Source organism: Theropithecus gelada, chromosome 1 (assembly GCF_003255815.1).
Source record: "Theropithecus gelada isolate Dixy chromosome 1, Tgel_1.0, whole genome shotgun sequence".
Taxonomy (NCBI): domain Eukaryota; kingdom Metazoa; phylum Chordata; class Mammalia; order Primates; family Cercopithecidae; genus Theropithecus; species Theropithecus gelada.
This window is the reverse complement of record NC_037668.1, coordinates 50,875,799-50,894,741: the sequence shown is the minus strand read 5'-3', so window position 1 is coordinate 50,894,741 and position 18,943 is coordinate 50,875,799. Positions and strand designations below refer to the sequence as shown.

General features: G+C 50.3%; 1 protein-coding gene across 3 annotated transcripts in view; it reads left to right on the top strand.

The window, feature by feature from the left end:
* ASAP3 (ArfGAP with SH3 domain, ankyrin repeat and PH domain 3) overlaps window positions 1–18,943 on the top strand; it is a 56,705-nt gene that overhangs the window by 35,442 nt on the left and 2,320 nt on the right. The window contains exons 5-23 of one of the 3 annotated variants that reach the window (XM_025354047.1): window positions 7,464–7,598; window positions 7,827–7,912; window positions 8,369–8,444; window positions 8,625–8,711; window positions 8,887–8,996; window positions 10,544–10,613; window positions 10,937–11,024; window positions 12,307–12,355; window positions 12,445–12,635; window positions 12,721–12,854; window positions 13,121–13,215; window positions 13,760–13,937; window positions 15,124–15,209; window positions 15,373–15,488; window positions 16,052–16,119; window positions 16,213–16,320; window positions 16,473–16,668; window positions 17,825–18,047; window positions 18,610–18,700. In XM_025354047.1, coding sequence (XP_025209832.1) covers window positions 7,464–7,598; window positions 7,827–7,912; window positions 8,369–8,444; window positions 8,625–8,711; window positions 8,887–8,996; window positions 10,544–10,613; window positions 10,937–11,024; window positions 12,307–12,355; window positions 12,445–12,635; window positions 12,721–12,854; window positions 13,121–13,215; window positions 13,760–13,937; window positions 15,124–15,209; window positions 15,373–15,488; window positions 16,052–16,119; window positions 16,213–16,320; window positions 16,473–16,668; window positions 17,825–18,047; window positions 18,610–18,700 — 2,187 coding nt within the window. Of the gene's footprint in view, window positions 1–7,463; window positions 7,599–7,826; window positions 7,913–8,368; window positions 8,445–8,624; window positions 8,712–8,886; window positions 8,997–10,543; window positions 10,614–10,936; window positions 11,025–12,306; window positions 12,356–12,444; window positions 12,636–12,720; window positions 12,855–13,120; window positions 13,216–13,759; window positions 13,938–15,123; window positions 15,210–15,372; window positions 15,489–16,051; window positions 16,120–16,212; window positions 16,384–16,472; window positions 16,669–17,824; window positions 18,048–18,609; window positions 18,701–18,943 lie in introns of all 3 variants that reach the window. The other 2 variants (XM_025354039.1, XM_025354055.1) reach the window with 2 other exon arrangements.

Genomic DNA, 18,943 nt, shown 5'->3' with positions numbered 1-18,943 from the left:
GGATTGTTTATACCCAGACCTGACTGGATTCTGGGGACTGGGCCACGAGATCACCAAAGGAGCTATTGTGAAGGGACCTCAGGATGCTGCTCTCAGAGTCCCATCTGCTCAGTGGTGCCAGACATGGGCAGGGATGGAGAGGAGCTAGCACTGACTGAACACCTCTGCGTGCTGGCCATTTAATCCTCACAGTCACCCAGTCATGTGAGAGAGAGGTATTAGTATCACAGTTACCACAGCAGGACTCAGAGAGGTTAAGTCACTTGCCCAAGGCGCCACAGCTTGGCAGAGGCAGAACTGGGGTTTATACCCCTTGTTCCTCGTTCTTCAATGCCAGGTGGTATATCTAGAGGAGCAAATGGAGTTGATGTCACACTCAGGCTTCCTGTGTCCTATGCACACCACACGATACTCCAGATCTCTCACCAGCTACTGGGACATCATAGGGAAAGAAGGAGCCTCAGGCAACCAGTGGCCAGTTCCTCCTGGGCAGAGACTCCTTGGGCTCTGTCTTCTGAGGAGTCTGTCCAAATCCCAGCCCTCACCCTCTGCCCAGCCAGGCCCATACTGTGGAGCATTGTTTGTGCTTTTTTGTAAAATTTTGTTTTCTCTTGCATTTTGCCAAAGCAATTTATGCTTATTATGAATAATTCAGAAGATGTGGAGAAGTAAAAGAAGAAAAAAAATTAATTATCCTTAGCAGAGGATTAGGGTCATGGCAGGGGGATAATACTCTCTGTTGTTTGAATTTTTTTTTTTTTACAAGGTCTGGGTAACATTGCAATTTTCATGATTAAAAAAAAAAGTCGGATGGGGAGAAACTACCCAAAAATAGGAGGAAAATTCTTAATTTTCAAGCCTAAAGTATTAACATTTTAACATTTCTTTTTCTTTTTCTTTTTTTTTTTTTTTTTTTTGAGACAGAGTCTTACTCTGTCGCCCAGGCTGGAGTGCAGTGACCGGATCTCAGCTCACTGCAAGCTCCGCCTCCATTCTCCTGCCTCAGCCTCCCGAGTAGCTGGGACTACAGACGCCCGCCACCTCACCTGGCTAGTTTTTTGTATTTTTTAATAGAGACGGTTTCACCGTGTTAGCCAGGATGGTCTCGATCTCCTGACCTCGTGATCCACCCGTCTCGGCCTCCCAAAGTGCTGGGATTACAGGCTTGAGCCACCGCGCCTGGCCAACATTTTACCATTTATTTTTCTATGTACAAAGAAATGTTTTTATAAAAATGAGATCATAACAATGTACTATTTTGTAATCTCCTTTTTTCATTCAAAAATATATTGTAACCATCTTCGTACACCATTACATATTCTTCCACAACATCAAACAGTTGTGCCAAAACATGCATAAGCCATCATGTGGTTAATCTGTTCCTGTCACTGGAGAAGCATCCTTGGATTTAAATGTTTGCCCCTACTCATAATTATTTCTGCAGGATCAATTTCAAGAAGTAGATCCTGGAGCTTTTTATTGTTCCCTCAGCTCCCAGAGCCATGGCACTGTTCCAGATCTGAAGGAAGGCCACATCTTGTCCCTACACAAGCATCTCCATCCCCAGCTGTGGGCATAGATCCTGTGATGAAGGGTGTAGGCACTGTGTGGCCATCCCTGTGGGGCCCCATCCCTGCCTGTGACAGGGCACGGCCATCTGCTGTCACTGGAGGTCCAGGGATGGGTCTTTATGATTTGCTGTGGGGCCACATGGCCCTCTTCTTCCTGAGTTACCTTTACTAAGCCCTTAGACTTTCGGGGATCATCTACCAAATGGAAATAATAAGCTGTACTCTGCTGACCTTCCCGAAGCAGGTCTGCTTTTCCTAGGTTTCTATATTGAACCTTCCTGTAGGATTTCATTTACAGGCCAGGCTCCATTTAGTTGATGGGAAAGGGGGCTTGGCTGAGGTTATTCGGTGAATTATAGACAGGACCTGGACTAGAACCCAGGCCTTCTGAGTCTAGTGCTATTTCTGCCACGTGACCTGGCTCCCACCATGGAGCCACATAGTTTGAGCTAATGTCTTGGCACGGGTGACTGTACATTCCTTTTCCATACGGGCTCCAGGTGTAGCCAGATATGCGTGAGCCATAAGTTGCTATGTAATTCCATCACATTCTTGCCAAACAAGTCTGAGCAGCAGCTGGAAGGGCCCATAGCATCTGTCAAATACCACTGGGAGCGTCACCTCTGGCTGTTCATATAGGAAGAGGATTCCATCTCCACGTGGGGCTGCTGAGAAAGGCATCCCAGGCCCTGTGCAGAGGCCAAGTTTATCTAGGCGGTTCCATGTACAGGTCTGTTTCCTCATCTATAAAATAGGGACAGTAATACTTTGCAGGGTGATGAATGTGGCGATGAATAAGCATAGTGCATATAAAGCACTCAGCACTTCAGTTCAGCAAGTATTTATTGACCACCTCTGAGCCAGAACTAGGACCAGAATAACACAGGAAGAGACTGAGAGGCAGAAGCCCATACATCTGCTGATAGCATTTCCCTTGGCCAGCTTTTAATCTTGTGCAAGCCATTTTCCTTCTCTGGATCTCAGTTTCATAATCTGTAAAATGGTCCCTGTTCTGAGAGAGACTGTTATCTCTCAGAAAAGAAACAGTGTGACTGTCAGCAGCTCGCAGGAATGAGGCAGGGAAGGAGGAATGGAACAAACCTGAGTCACAGTGTTGGTTGCCAGGGCTGCCCCTAAGGCTCAGGCACCAGCCAGTCCTGGGTTCAACTCCTGGCCCCACCACTTAACAGCTGTTTGACTTGGACAAGTGACTTATCTCACCACAGGTTCCTCTTCTATAAAATGGGATAATGATTCTGCCTTATGGGGCCATCATTTTAGCATGTGAAGGGCCTAGCAGAGTGCCTGGGCCTAAAAATTATAATTAGGAGCCTGTAATCCTAGCACTTTGGGAGGCCAAGACAGGAGGATCACTTGGGCTCAGGAGTTCGAAACCAGCCTGGGCAACATAGTGAGACCTTGCCTCTATTTAAAAAATTAGTAATAATAATACCTATATAACAAATGTAAATAATACATATATATATATATAATTAGAAGCCACATGTGGTGGCTAATGCCTGTAATCTCAGCTACTTGGGAGGCTGAGGCAGGAGGATTGCTTGAGGCCAGGAAATTTGAGACCAGCTTGGGAGACAGAGCTAGACCTTGTCTCTAAAAAAGAATAATAATAATTAGTAATAATAGCAGCTTCTACTTATTTAGAGTTTACTTTGTGCCAGGCACTGGAGTAAGGTCTTTGCATCTATTACCAGATTTATTCTCCCTGGCAGGGAAAGCTGCTATTGTTATTCCCAATTTATAGGTAAGTAGTGAGGAATCCCAGCCCACAATCCCTGCCTTAGTGGATGCCCCCTGGTTTGAAAGGCAAGAAGAGAGGCAGCTCAATAAATAATTAAAATACAAAGTGGTAATGCCATAATGATAGTATTAGCACAGAGATGGCAAAAAAAAAGTATTTTTTTTGAATGGAGGGAAGGGTAGTCAGAAAAGGCATCACGGGTGACATGGCACCTAAGCGTGGCTCAAGGTTTCAAGGTTGGTGGGTGTGTGATTTGTTTTAAATACTTTCCTGCCTGTACCAGGAGTACCTGTACCCATCCCATGAATAACACTGGACTGTTGCTGTAGTTTCCTTCTGCAATGATCTCAGTCTTAGTAACTAGCATTTAAGTACTTTCACCTACTATTTCATTTCATTCCTTCTGTTGCAACTCCACTCATAAGAAAGAAAAATGTTTCTAACATTTGAAATGTTTTAAAAATGTTGGCTATCCTTTGAGGATAGGGAAGGAATGGGACTTGTTATTTTATAGGGGAAGAAAAGCACTCCCCAGTTATTAGGTCATCTCAGAATGACTGTGTCAGACTTTGTAGGGAAAATCTCTATGAATTATCTTAGCTGAGGCTGAGGGACAGAACTTTGATAACTGACAAAGCCATTTTGTCAAAGCTATGTACATTTTGTCAAAGCTGAAGTACATTGACAAAGTTGTGTACTTCACAGCTTATCTACACCGAGTTAAGTAGCACCATCTTTTCATCTCTACTAGCATTCAAAAAATAAAAGAAAGAAGAAAGTACCATATGCTGAAAAAAATTATATAAAAGGGATCATCAGTATTTACCACACTAGCATCATTGCCATCATTAGAAACATCATAATCCTACCATTCATTGAGGGCTTGCCATAGGCCAGGAACTGTACTGTTTCCTATGCATTATATTATCCAAGGACTAGGTGTCATTACAGTGGTTCCCCCTTATCCTTGGGGGATATGTTCTGAGACCCCCAGTGGATGCTTGAAACTGAAGATGATACTGAACCTTATATTAAGTTGGTGCAAAAGTAATTCCGGCAGTGTATAGACCAGGTGTCCTCAACCCCTGGGCCATGGACTGGTACTGGTCCAAGGCCTGTTAGGAACCTGGACTGAATAGCAGGAGGTGAGCATTGGCAGGTGAGCGAGCATTACCGCCTGAGCTCCGCCTCTTGTCAGATCAGCATGGCATTAGATTTTCATAGGAGCACGAACCCTATTGTGAGCTTCACATGCCAGGGATCTAGGTTGAATGCTCCTTATGAGAATCTAAGCCTGATGATCTGAGCTGGAACAGTTTTATCCCAAAACCACCCTCCCCCACCCTGCCATCCGTGGAAATATTGTCTTCCATGAAACCAGCTCCTGGTGCCAAAATGTTGGGGACTGCTGGATAGACAGTGTAAATACACTGGACAAAAGGATGATTCATGTTCCAGGCAGGATGGAGCAGAAGGATGCAGGATTTCACATGCTACTCATAATGATGCATAATTTAAAACTTACGAATTGGGCCAGGCATGGTGGCTCATGCCTGTAATTCCAGCACTTTGGGAGGCCAAGGCAGGCAGATCACCTGAGGTCAGGAGTTCGAGACCAGCCTGAAACACATGGCGAAACCCTGGCTCTACTAAAAATACAAAAATTAGCTGGGTATGGTGGTGGGTGCCTGTAATCCCAGCTACTTGGGAGGCTGAGGCAGGAGAATTGCTTGAACTTGGGAGGTGGAGGTTTCAGTGAGCTGAGATCGTGCCATGGCACTCCAGCCTGGGTGATAAGCAAAACTCCATCTCAAACAAAACCAAAAGACAAAAAAAGTACGAATTGTTTATTTCTGGAATTTTCCATTTAATATTTTTGGACAGGGATTGACCATGAATAACTGAAACCACAGAAAGCAAAACTACAGAGAAGGGAGGACTACAGTATTATTCTCATTTTCCAAATGGGGAAACCATTGCAGAAAGTTTTATAAAGGTTAAGTAAGTGAAGGAGCTGCCATTCAAATCCAGAATCTCCATTTCTAACCACTGTACTATATTGTGGTTTGCTTTTTGTCCATTTACTCTGGAGCAGATATCTTTCCATGTCAGTATAGTCATCCCTCAGTATCCATGGGGAATTGGTTCCAGGACCCCCGCAGATACCAAAATCTGAGGATGCTAAAGCCCCTTAGTCAGCCGCCTATATCCTCAGGCTTTACACCCACAGATATGGAGGGCTGACTGCATGTACAGATATTCCTTTTTTTTTTTTTTCTTGAGACACAGTCTACTCTGTTGCCCAGGCTGGGATGCAGTGGTTACAGATCAGAATCTCCATTTTCCAGATAAGGAGGCTCAGAGGCTCAGAGAGGGGAAGACAACTAGTAGCAGCAGAACTTGTATTAATCGCACTCTGTCTTTGTCTTCTCTGCTCAGGGCTGTCCCCGCTTGACAGCAGAACTATTAAGCAAGCCCTCTACTTTACATGGGATTCGGAGTCACATGCACCCAGCCTGAGATGTGGAAATGCTCTCCTGGCTGCGAGTGGGTAGTCTGCTGGGCATGAGATTTCCAGGAAACCATTTACACACAGATCCACCCATCCCCAAAGACGGAAAACAGCCAGCCTCTGAGAGGGAAGGCCCCCGTTACTCTTAGCTACAAGGATGGGAAGCGCTTTCTGTCTCCACTTAAAAAAAGAGCACGGTGGGGCGTGGTGGCTCATGCCTGTAATTTCAGCACTTTGGGAGGCTGAGGTGGATGGATCACTTGAGGCCCGAGTTCAAAGACTAGCCTAGCCAACATGGTGAAACCCCGTCTCTACTAAAAATACAAAAGTTAACTGGGCATCGGCCAGGCACGGTGGCTCACACCTGTAATCCCAGCACTTTGGGAGACTGAGGTGGGTGGATCACCTGAGGTCAGGAGATCGAGATCATCCTGGCTAACACGGTGAAACCCCATCTCTACTAAAAATACAAACAACTAGCCAGGCATGGTAACACCCACCTGTAGTCCCAGCTACTTGGGAGGCTGAGACAGGATAATCGCTTGAACCCGGGAGGCAGAGGTTGCAGTGAGCCAAGATCACACCACTGCACTCCAGCCTGGGCAACAGAGTGAGACTCCGTCTAAAAAAAAAAAATGGGTGGGCGTGGTGGTAGGCACCTGTAATCCCAGCTATTCGGGCGGCTGAGGCACGAGAATCGCTTGAACCTGGGAGGTGGAGGTTGCAGTGAGCTGAGATCGCGCCACTGCACTCCAACCTGGGCTCAGAAGAATGAAAGCACTTTGAAATAACTCAGAAACAGAAAGTCAAACACTGCATGTTCTCCCTTATAAGTGGGGGGTAAGCAATGGGTACATGTGGACAGACAGAGCAGAATAGTAGACATTGGAGACTTCAAAAGGTGGGAGGGTAGGTGAGGGATGAAAAATTACCTATTGGGTACCATGTACACTATTTGGGTGATGGGTACTCTAAAAGCCCAGGCTTCACCACTGCACAATATATCCACGAAACAAAACTGCACTTGTACCCGCTGAATTTAATACAAATAAAAAAGATTGAAGGCACCTGTGCTGTTAAATCCCTTCCAGGAAAATCAGAACTGTTTGCCCCAAATCTCACTTGGCCCTTGTTTGAGCCCTTCATCCCCCTGCATAAAAACCTTCAAATCCTTCCCATTACTCTTGGGATAAAGACCAAGAATATATTAACATGGTGTGAATTAGACCCTGCATGGTCTGGCACCTCTTCACCTCAGTGGGCACCAACCCTCTCCATCTTGGCACTGTTGCTCCTGCCTTGGGACCGTCATATGGTCCAGCTCTCTTGCCCAGCAGTAGCTTCCTCCAAGCTTCTCAGGCTTCAGATCCCAGCTCAGACATCAACGAAGCAGCCCCAACGAAGTTGGATCCCCATTTTCTCTCCCATAGTTCTCTGTGTGGCTGTGATTTGATTCATGTCTTTCTCCCCCATCACTCTGTGGATTCCCTAAGCTGTCTTGTTCATTGTACCCAGCCCCACCACACAGCTGGCACAGGAGGGCCTCCTGCACCATGTGGCCCCTTTGCTCATGCATCCCTGGCAGAAGAGGATGTAGGGGCTGCTGAGAGTTGTTCAGGCTTCTCTTTCTTTGGGGTCTAGGGCCAAGCTGGAGAAGGAGCGCGATCGGGCTAGGGTGACAGGAGGGATCCCTGGGGAGGTGGCCCAGGACACGCAGAGAGAGCGGCGCATCTTCCAGCTGCACATGTGTGAGGTAAGGGGTGCTCTGGATGAGGGAGGGGGGCGTGGGATGTGTCTTCCTGTCTGCCTCTCCAGGGGACCAGTCACAGGCTCAGCTCAGGTCCTGGCCACATGGCCCTGTGGGATGTCACCAAGGCCCAGTCGCAGCCAGGAGGATTAGCCTGGGATGGGGACTGCAGCCTCTCGTTCCCAGGATTCTGCTTCAGCTCACATGACACATCTCGCCCTGCCCTCCTCCTAGTATCTGCTCAAAGCTGGGGAGAGCCAGATGAAGCAAGGTCCCGACTTCCTTCAGAGCCTCATCAAGTTCTTCCACGCCCAGCACAAGTAGGTATCTCCCCACGTCCCTGCCACTAACCCTTCCAGTGTCACAGAACAAGGCCCCTCTCAGGGTGTGGAAGACTGGCAAGTCTCTTTGGAGGCCTGCATCTTGTTGGCAGAACTTTCATAGCTCCTCCTCATTGAGTGCTCACTGAATGTCAGGCACGAGTACTTTACAAACATCAATTCACTCAATCCCCCAACACTTCTGGGAGCAGGTACTATATTATCCCCATTTCATAGATGAGAAAACTGAGGCTCATTTTCCAAGATTACACTGCTAGTAAGTGGGATTTTAATCTAGTCAAGAGAGACTTGTCTATGGAGTGTCTGTTCTTGACCATCAGACTACAATGCCCTGAGGTGCCCTGTGATCCTTACAGCAGCTTCTCCCACACTTCTGGCTTCATCTCTCATTTCCATCTTTATCTGGACCCTTGTTTGGCCTCTGACACCTCTTAGCTTTTTCCAAGATGGCTGGAAGGCTGCCCAGAGCCTGTTCCCCTTCATCGAGAAGCTGGCGGCCTCAGTACATGCAGTAAGTTGGGTCTCACCCTTGGGCACGTGATCAAGCCCCCTGTCCTTCCAGGAAAGTCTGTGGGTGTGGAAGAGCTGGCTCCTGCCCACAGAGTGAGGCTACTGCTCTGCTCTTCTGGTTCTGGGCTCTGTACTGACACATTTGTTGGCTGGTGATGGGGTCCCTTCCTCTGTCCCACAGCTCCATCAAGCCCAGGAGGAGGAGCTACAGAAGCTGACCCAGCTCCGGGACTCCCTCCGAGGGACACTGCAGCTTGAGAGCAGAGAGGTCAGCCCCTGAACCATCCCAAAAGGAATGCCTTCCCCCAAAGCCCACCATGGAGGGAGGGAGAGAAGGAAGATCCACAGGGTCCCCTGGAAAAGTCTCCCTGAGTGAGACCCCGCAGAATGGGGCTCTTTCCACTGAGATGCCCTGAGGTCTCCTTTGCATGTCCGAGGGACAGGAACACCTGAGCCGGAAGAATTCAGGATGTGGCTACAGCATCCACCAGCACCAAGGCAACAAACAGTTTGGGACGGAGAAAGTGGGCTTTCTATACAAGAAAAGCGACGGGTAAGTGATTCAGAGCTTACATAATTTGCCCAGTGTCACACTGCAAGTAAATGACAGGGTTGGGGAAGCTGCCCAGAGGAACTGTTCTGATCATTTATGTAGACACAGAGGGTTACAATGCAAACTCCTCAAATCCTGGGTTGTCCAGGACACCTGGGCACGTGAACTTCTGCTAAAGGTGATTGGTTGTTTTAAGTTAAAGAAGAATAGCAGTAGCTAACACTTACTGAACACTTACTATGCCCTCATTCTTTTTTTTTTTTTTTTTTTTTTGAGACGGAGTCTCCCTCTGTCACCCAGGCTGGAGTGCAGTGGCACGATCTCGGCTCACTGCAACCTCTGCCTCCCGGGTTCAAGCGATTCTCCTGCCTCAGCCTCCTGAGTAGCTGGGACTACAGGCGCCCACCACCACACCCAGCTATTTTTTTATATTTTTAGTAGAGACAGGGTTTCACCATGTTAGCCAGGATGGTCTCAATCTGCTGACCTCTTGATCTGCCTGCCTCAGCCTCCCAAAGTGTTGGGATTACTGGCGTGAGCCATTGTGCCCAGCCTATGACCTCATTCTTAACGTCTACAATATACTGAATATGCCTAGAAATGAAACTATTGGCTGTGCCTTGCTCCCTAGTGTAAAAAAAAAAAAAAAAAAAAAATCAGTCTGTGGGCCAGGCACGGTGGCTCACACCTGTAATCCCAGCACTTTGGGAGGCCAAGGCAGGTGGATCACTTGAGGTCAGGAGTTCAAGACCAGCCTGCCCAACATAGTGAAACCCCATCTCTACTAAAAATACAAAAACTTAGCCGGGTGTGGTGGCATGAGCCTGTAGTCCCAGCTGCTTGGGAGGCTGAGGCAGGAGAATCGCTTGAACCCAGGAGGTGGAGGTTGCAATGAGCCGAGATCATGCCACTGCACTCCAGCCTGGGCAACAGAGCAAGACCCTGTCTCAAAAACAAACAAACAAAACAAAAACAAACTGCTGTGAAATGCAAAGGCCCCTGTGGGATATATTCATGTTTCTACCTACCAATTAGTTTAATTAGAGAAGAATAACCTTGAAGAAGAAACCAATGAATATTTACCTGTTACAGGAGAAGTGTTTAGTTTTGGATCATGGACTTGCTAATTTTATTTTTGGGGTATTAATATTGATCTTGCTTAGTTGAACCATAATTTGTTTGTTGTTGTCAAGAGCCTGTGCTTCTCAGACTAGGAGCTCCCTAATGATATAAGCTGTGTCTCCCCCATCAGACTAGAAGCTCTCAGAGAGCCAAAGTCACATCATCTCCTTAGAATAAGGATTCCCAGGGAGTGAGGCTGTGTTTCTCCATCAAACTGGGATCTTCCTAAGAGCAGAACTGTGTCTCCTCCATCAGAAGGGAGCCCCAGAGAGTCGGGGGTTGTGGGGAGGTGTAGGGTTAGGAGAAGAAAGAGGTAAAGGGATGGGGCTAGAGATCATACAGGTGGGGGCAAATCTCTGTTCTCTGACACCAGGGAATTAGGTGTGAGTCTTGGGTCACTGTCCTTCTATCCCTCTGGGCCTTAGAATTCGAAGAGTCTGGCAGAAAAGGAAGTGTGGAGTCAAGTATGGCTGCCTGACCATCTCACACAGCACGGTGAGGCCTAGAGGTGGTGGGTGTCTCAGGGCACGATGGACCCTCTTCTGGTGTTCTGAGCAAACAATGTCAAGCCCTCCCTCCAAGACTGACCCGCAAACCTAGGTCCAGGGAGCTAGAGACCCTTGTGGGAGGACAGATGGGACCCAAAGGCCCCAATCTAGTCTTAGTCTACACACGACATCCTTGAGGTGCTGCTGGGTGAAGAGAAACACAAATGGAACAGGATGATTATGCCCATTTAACAGAGTGGAAAATGGAGGCCTAAAGAGTGGGGAGGGCCAGAGGTAATGCATACATCCTCCACCCCCAAATTCCCACAGATAAACCGGCCCCCAGTGAAGCTGACCCTGCTGACGTGCCAAGTGAGGCCAAACCCCGAGGAGAAAAAGTGCTTCGACCTGGTGACCCGTGAGTGGTCTCTGTGCCTCTCCCCTACAGCTGCCCAGGGCTTCTCTAAGACACCTATCAGCTCCCAGGGGACTTCAGTGAGGGGTCTGTGTCCAGTTCCACACATGGTATTGAAGAGCTGCTACTGCAGGCATAAGAATCCTTAGGTCCAGGACACCCACATCACATTAAACGTCAAAATGCACCCACTTTCCATAATAAATGGGACTATTTTATATAGAGTATATTTGAGTGGATTTGGGTCATCTGGGTTTTTAAATCATTTCTTTTTATAAAAATATTGTACCTTTTTTCCCCAAATACCCAGAGCTGAAGGAGATGAAATTATTGTTTCTTTACATTTTCCACTTTTCGTTCTTTGGAGCCTTTGGTGCAGGCTTTGTGTGAGAGCAGACACAGGCTGAGAAAGACCTAGATCTTGTCCTCAGGAAGCTCTCTGGCAGGGGTGTGGGGTGGGTACCCAGGACTGTAAGATGAGGGGGCTGTCCAGAAGATGGGTGCAGATATAGCCCCATAGGAGATCAGGGAGCAGGAAGGCCTGCACTGCTGTGGGGAACCAGGAAAGGCTCTTGGAGGAGAGAGTATTTGAATTTAGCCTTGAAGGACATGTAGAGTGAAGAGTTTGTGGGGTGGGGGCTTTTGAGGAGACAGGATTAGCATGATGAAAGGCATGGAAGCAGGAGAGTGGGGCCGGCCAGTTTGGCCAGAGTGGAGGGTTCATGTAGCAGAGTGAGAGATGAGGCCTGGAAATCCCTCTTAAAAGTTTGGACCTTATTTCCTGGCAATAGGGAGCCATGGGAGATCTTGGAGCAGGGCAGTAGGGCAGTGGTGTAGTTAGAGCAGAGCCTTGGGCACAACAGTTGGGAGCTGGTACAGGCTGGAGAAAAGAGGAAATGGGAAGCAGGGAGATCAGACAGGTAGCCTGGTCGCCCCGGAGGAGACCAGGAGGAGCCCAGTGGGATGGTGACAGTTGGTTCAGAGGATGCCCTGCCTCTGAGCTGGGTTCTCTGGGGTTCTATGCCCTGGGAGACCTCATCTGAGCCTGGAACCAGGGCTTCACGCAGAGAGAGCTTTGTTGGGATCCTACTTCGGAAGCCACTTCTGAGAAACTGCCCCTGCTGTTGGCCACTGTCATTCCGCTCCCTTACCACTCCTAGCTTGAGAGTCCAACTTGGCAGGGACACATCTCCATGTGGCCCAGCGGCTTTTGGCGGGGGCTCCCTGGGCTTCGGGAAGGCCAGCAGCATTTCTGTGGGCCAGAAGCCCCCTTCTCTCCCGACAGACAACCGGACGTACCACTTCCAGGCAGAGGACGAGCACGAGTGTGAGGCGTGAGTGCCCGGCCAGCCTTGTGGGTGGGGGCGGCAGCCCTATCTCTTCCTGCCTGACATCCCCGTCCCACCCCGCTCAATCTCCGCAGGTGGGTGTCAGTGCTGCAGAACAGCAAGGACGAAGCCCTGAGCAGCGCCTTCCTTGGGGAGCCCAGCGGTGGCCTGGGGTCCTGGGGGGCCGCCGGGCATGACGGGGAGCCCCATGACCTCACAAAGCTGCTCATCGCGGAGGTGAAGAGCAGGCCTGGGAATAGCCAGTGCTGCGACTGCGGGGCTGCAGGTCAAGCCTCGGGGCTCGGGCTGGAGGGAGGGGGAAGTAGAGGGGAGGGGCTACACCTCCAGGCTCCAGCTGCTTTCCTCTGCAGACCCCACGTGGCTCAGCACCAACCTGGGCGTGCTCACCTGCATCCAGTGCTCGGGCGTCCACCGCGAACTGGGCGTGCGCTTCTCACGCATGCAGTCACTCACCTTGGACCTGCTGGGCCCCTCGGAGTTGTTGGTGAGGGCGGGGCGGGGCCCGGAAGGGGCCAGACGCGGAGATAGGGGTGTAGTTTCATCCGGTGGGGTGGCGTGGCGAGACTTGCAGGTTGTGGGTGGGACCTGGCCAAGGTGGGCTGGGACAAGCCAGGTAGCTGGTGTTCAGGGGCGGGGCCTGAACCGGGAGGGCGCCCGAGGGGCGGGACTCTGGGGGCTCGGAGCTCCACCCCGTGCAGGCCTAACCACCCGGTCTTACTCTGCCCCACCCCTATTTTCCCACGACTCCAGCTGGCCTTGAACATGGGAAACACGAGCTTCAATGAGGTCATGGAGGCCCAGCTACCCTCACATGGCGGCCCTAAACCCTCACCTGAAAGTGACATGTAAGGGGATTCTCAGAGAGAGGGGCGTCCTGCCTACGGGATTCTGCCTCCGCAGCTCCCAGGGTCGCAGAAAGGTCTTAGATCAGAAGTCTGGGGAGGCTGGGCGCAGTGACTCACGCCTGTAATCCTAACACTTTGGGAGGCCAAGGCGGGCGGATCACTTGAGGTCAGGCATTCAAGACCAGCCCGGCTAACATGGCAAAACCCCGCCAGTACTCAAAATACAAAAATTAGCCGGGCGTGGTGGCGCATGCCTGTAGTTCCACCTACTCAGGAGGCCGAGGCACGAGAATTGCTTGAACCCTGGAGGCAGAGGTTGCAGTGAGCCGAGATTGCGCCACTGCACTCCACCCTGGGTGATAGAGTGAGACTCTGTCTCAAAAAAAAAAAAGCCTGAGGAGCTGGGGAAGGGGAGCCTCAGATCTGGACATCTTCAGGACATGGTTCTGGAGAAAAGGAGAACTGTATCTCCTGTGGGAGGGCCCCAGAGATCAGCTGGACAGACATGGTCCATGCTCTGAGATCCTGTGATTGTCTTTGGTAGGGGCACCCGCAGGGACTACATCGTGGCCAAGTATGTGGAGCACAGGTTTGCACGCCGGTGCACACCTGAGCCTCGGAGACTCTGGACAGCCATTTGCAACAGGGACCTCCTGTCGGTACTGGAGGCCTTTGCCAATGGGCAAGACTTTGGACAGCCGCTGCCAGGGCCTGATGCACAGGTGAGAACCCCCTCCAAGGGCCACTTATAACCCACCTGCCTCACACTCTGACATCTGCTCAAATCTCACCCATCAGAGTGGTAAGTGGGAAGGAGCACAGCTTCAGTCAAGCAGACCTGGGTGGGAATCCTTGCTGTTTTTTCCTAGCTGTGTGATCTAGTGCAGGTTACTTCTCTGAGTCTCATTTCCTCATCTATAAAAGGAGTTAATAATAGCACCCATGGTGATGAGGTGAGAATTAAGTCATGTATATAAAGGGCTTAGTGTACAATGGGTATGCAATAAATGTTCATATCTTTTTCTTTCACCTAAGTAGCCCTGAAATGTAAGGGCAGGTTAGTTTAGAGCCAGGAAGACCACATTGCTTTGGCTATTCCAAGAACAAACACATGAGCATGGGGAAAGGATATCAGAGACATTTGAAAAAGTAAATCAACAGGAGTTGCTGACTGATTGGACATCAAAAATTGGATGTTGGCTGGGTGCGATGGCTCACGCACTGTAATCCCAACACTTTGGGAAGCCAAAGTGAAAGGATCACTTGAGCCCAGGAGTTCAGAATCAGCTTGGGCAAAATAAGGAAACCCCCATCTCTACAACAACAACAACTAACATTAGCTGGGTATGGTGGCACACATCTGTGGTCCCAGCTACTCAGAAGGCTGAGGTGGGAGGGTGACTTGAGCCCAGGAGGTTGAGGCTACAGAGAGCTGTGACTGCGCCACTGCCCTCCAGCTTGGGTGACAAAGCGAGACCCTATCTCAGAAAAACTAAAAACGGGTATCTTTGAACTGTCTGTCTGATATCTTGGTGGGCTATCCAATGAGCAGTGCAGCACTTAGGTGAGGTAAGAATTTGGAACAGCCTATACGTGTGTGATAGTTGAAAACGTGAGGTTGCTGAGGTCTTGGTGGGGAAGTACAATCAGGGAGAGGAGCCCAGAGCCGAGAAAGAAGTTTGGGTAACACCTGTTGGGGGCAGAGGAGGAAGAGCCATGAAAGGGAACATTGAGAGAATGGCCCTTCACCTTCCTGCCAAACATGAGGCTCTGCCCTTGCAGTCTCATCTCTCCAGGGTTCTGGCAGCTTCCTATGGGAGGATAAGAGGGTAGCAAGAGTGCAAGAGGGAAATACTGGGTTGGAGGCAGGTGCACTAGGGGGAAACTCAGGAGTGGATGTGTTTTCAGGCACCTGAAGAGCTCGCCCTGCACTTGGCTGTCAAAGTTGCCAGCCAGGCCTCCCTGCCTCTGGTGGATTTCATCATCCAGAATGGGTGAGAGCCTCCCTGCCTGTCTCTCTGGCTCCTCACACTCCTGCTCCTTTCCTTCCTGTTCTCCCACTGTCTTCCCTCCTTTCCCCTCCCACTTTTTCCCCTGACTTTGATCCCTTCATTGATCTGTTCCCCTTCCTTTCTCCCTGAACCCTCCTCTCCCCAGTGGTCACCTGGATGCCAAGGCTGCTGACGGGAACACGGCTCTGCACTACGCAGCACTCTACAACCAGCCCGACTGCCTCAAGCTGCTGCTGAAGGGGAGAGCTTTGGTTGGCACAGGTGGGGTTTGAATACCTCCTCCGTCAGACTCCTATTCCTGACTGCCCCTTGTGTGGACTTCCGATGGTCTCGGGCTCTAATCCTGGCTTACTTCTGACCACATCTGTGATCTTAGGGGTTTGTCATTCATCTCTTGAATTTCAGCTTCCTCATCTGTAAAATGGGAATAATACCACTGACCTAGCAGGACTGCTAAAGAGAAAAGAAAATATTTCTGGAAGTACTTAGGCAAATAAATATTAGCTGGATCTGAATGAGAATGATTGTAATAGCTAATATTTATTGTGTAACATATGCCTGGCAATGGGGCAAGTGCTTTACATGTGTTAATTAAACGAATCCTCATAACCACTTCATCAGGTAGTTCCAAGTACTCATCATAAACAATTTTGTCCCAAAAGGTTATATAACGTGCCCTGTGGTCACATAGCCAGAACATGGCAGAGCCAGGATTCAAACCCAGACATTCTGATTACAGAGGCCCGTCCTCATCTCTAAACTGTAATGTTTCTTTGACCATGACCATGACCATGACCATGACCCCTGACTTTCCCCCCTCACAGTAAATGAAGCAGGCGAGACAGCTCTGGACGTAGCCAGGAAGAAGCACCACAAGGAGTGTGAGGAGCTGGTGAGGTCTCGGGGAGGCAAGGGGCCCCTGACCCTTTCTCTCTCCCTGCTGAGCCCCCAACCCTCTGAACTGCCAAGCCTTTGTGTTTGGCAGCTGGAGCAGGCTCAGGCGGGGACCCTTGCCTTCCCTCTACATGTGGACTACTCCTGGGTAATTTCCACAGAGCCTGGCTTTGACAGTGAGGAGGATGAGGAAGAGAAGGTGGGTCCCAGCCCTGTCCCTCAGACCTCTGGATGGCAGAAGGAAAGAGCCAGATTGGGCTGGGTGTGTGTTGGTGGGGGCGGTGAGGTGGGGGGACAGGGCTACACCAGAGGAACCAGGCTGCCCTCATCCTCACTCTTTTGCCCTGGCAGCGCTGCTTGCTGAAGCTCCCGGTCCAGGCCCACTGGGCCAGTGGAAGGCTGGACATCAGCAACAAGACCTATGAGACTGTCACCAGCCTGGGAGCAGCCACCCCTCAGGGCGAGAGTGAGGACTGTCCCCCACCCTTGCCAGTCAAAAACTCTTCTCGGACCGTGGTCCAAGGGTGTGCAAGACGTGCCAGTGGAGGTACAGTTGGATGCCCAGATAAATGCTCACCATGCCATTCACAGAGGGCCTGTATATGCCGGGGCACTGAGCTGAGTGCGTATGTTAGTCCATAGCATCCTTATGATGACCTCCCAGATAGGGGTTCTCATCTTCCCCTTACAGATAAAAGAACAGAGGTGTTAAGTCACAAGCTTAAGATCTCACAGGTAATAAGTCTCTGATGTAGGATTCAAATATCAGCCCATCTTATTCCAAATTCCTCAATGCTCCACTTAACAAGAGAGAAAAGAGTTTATTGAGCATCTCCTTCATCCTGAGTCCTTTGAGGGCTACCAAGACACAGTCTAGTAGGGGAGATAAAAACTGGAATGCAATTCATTATAATACAAGGCACAGTGTGATATAGAATGTGAATCCCAAAAGGACAAGGACTTCGAGTGTTTTGTTGAATACTGTTTTTCCAGCGCCTAGTGCAGAGCCTGGCTGTTCTCAAGAACTATTAGTTGAATGAAGGAACAGACTTGTTCTGGGAGGTCAGGGCGGTTGGGGAGGGAGCATGTCCTGCTGGGACTGGGGGTTGGTTTAGGAAGGCTTCCTGGTGGGGATAGCATCTGAGTGAACCTGAGGGATGGGCAGGAGAATCCAAACTGGGATGGGGTGTGAGCACAAGCAAAAAAGTGAGTCAGCATGGTCCTGGCCACCGTGAACAAAGGCTTCATCAGTTGAAGAATACTGGACAGGTAGATGGGGAATGGACTATTGGCAGAGAACCAGAAGAGATCCTAGCCCAGACGCGGTGGCTCACACCTGTAATCCCAGCACTTTGGGAGGCTGAGACAGGCGGATCAACTCAGGTAAGGATTTTGAGACCAGCCTGGCCAACATGGTGAAACCCCATCTCTACTAAAAATGCAAAAATTAACCAGGCATGGTGGCATGCACCTGTAATCCCAACTACTGTGGAGGCTGAGGCAGGAGAATCTCTTGAACCTAGGAGGCGGAGGTTGCAGTGAGCCAAGATCATGCCACTGCACTCCAGCCTGGGTGACAGAGTGAGACTCTGTCTCAAAAAAAAAAAAAAAGAAAAAGAAAAAAGATCCTAGAGGCCAGAGACTGCTTTGAGGTTGGGCACAGAGCAACTGATAAAGAAAAGCTTTGTCATTTCTGATTCCAGATCATTCTGAAGTCTCCAGCCTGAGTTCAGAGGCCCCTGAGACCCCTGAGAACCTGGGCAGTCCAGCCTCCTCCTCCAGCCTCATGAGCCCCGTGGAACCTGGGGGTCCCAGCCAAGCCCCACCCAACTCTGAAGAGGGCCTCCGGGAACCCCCAGGCACCTCCAGACCGAGCCTGACATCCGGGACCACCCCTTTGGAGATGTACCTCCCCGTCAGGTTCAGGTTGGTGAGGGCTCAGCTCTGTGACCAGGGCAAATCCCCTGACTTCTCCGAGCATCCATTGATTTCCACACCTCTAAACAGTACCTGCCTGGGTCATACTCCATCTCTGGGTCCATCACTTATGCAGAAATGTTGGACCCTGGGACCCCTTCCCCCTTCACACACTTGCTCCCAAATCCTGCATGGAGAGCTGAGGAGGAGCCAGGGATCCTGCCTGCTGATGTTGGAGTAAAGGAGGCTTAGCCCTCTGTGTGGCTTATTCTAGAGGCTCTCAGTGGGCTCTTCACTCTGTCCCCACCTCCAACCCAGGATCCAGTCTTCTCCCTTACTTGCAAACCTATTCAGTCTGGAGTTTGGGGAGAAGTAGACCGGGGATATCCACAGAGTCTTCTGGAGGTCAGTTCCAGCCTTCTTGGGCCTGTGATGGACCTGGTCTGGGGACCTTGTGGACTCTACCCACCCATCCTAAGCCCCCAGACAGACTCTGTTCCTGAGCCCTTTCTCCCCACTCTGAGGGGCTCTCTGGACACAAGGGTCACATTGGCCTTTCCCTGCCTTCCAGCTCTGAGAGCACTCGCTCCTATCGGCGGGGAGCGCGGAGCCCGGAAGATGGTCCCTCAGCCAGGCAGCCTCTGCCCAGAAGGAACATGCCGGTAGGAACTCTGGGACCATGGTTCGAGGGGCGGTGGCAGGGTGCCTGAGAGGCAGAGTTAGTCAAGAGTAAGTGTATTGGGGTGGGAGACCTCCCCATGATTGGGGTACAAATGGACCCAGGCAGCCACAGTTTGGACAGTCCCTGTCCTAGTGCCCAGGTGGCCACGGTTTGGCCAGTCCCTCTCCTGGTGCCCAGGCGGCCACGGTTTGGCCAGTCCCTCTCCTGGTACCCAGGTGGCCAC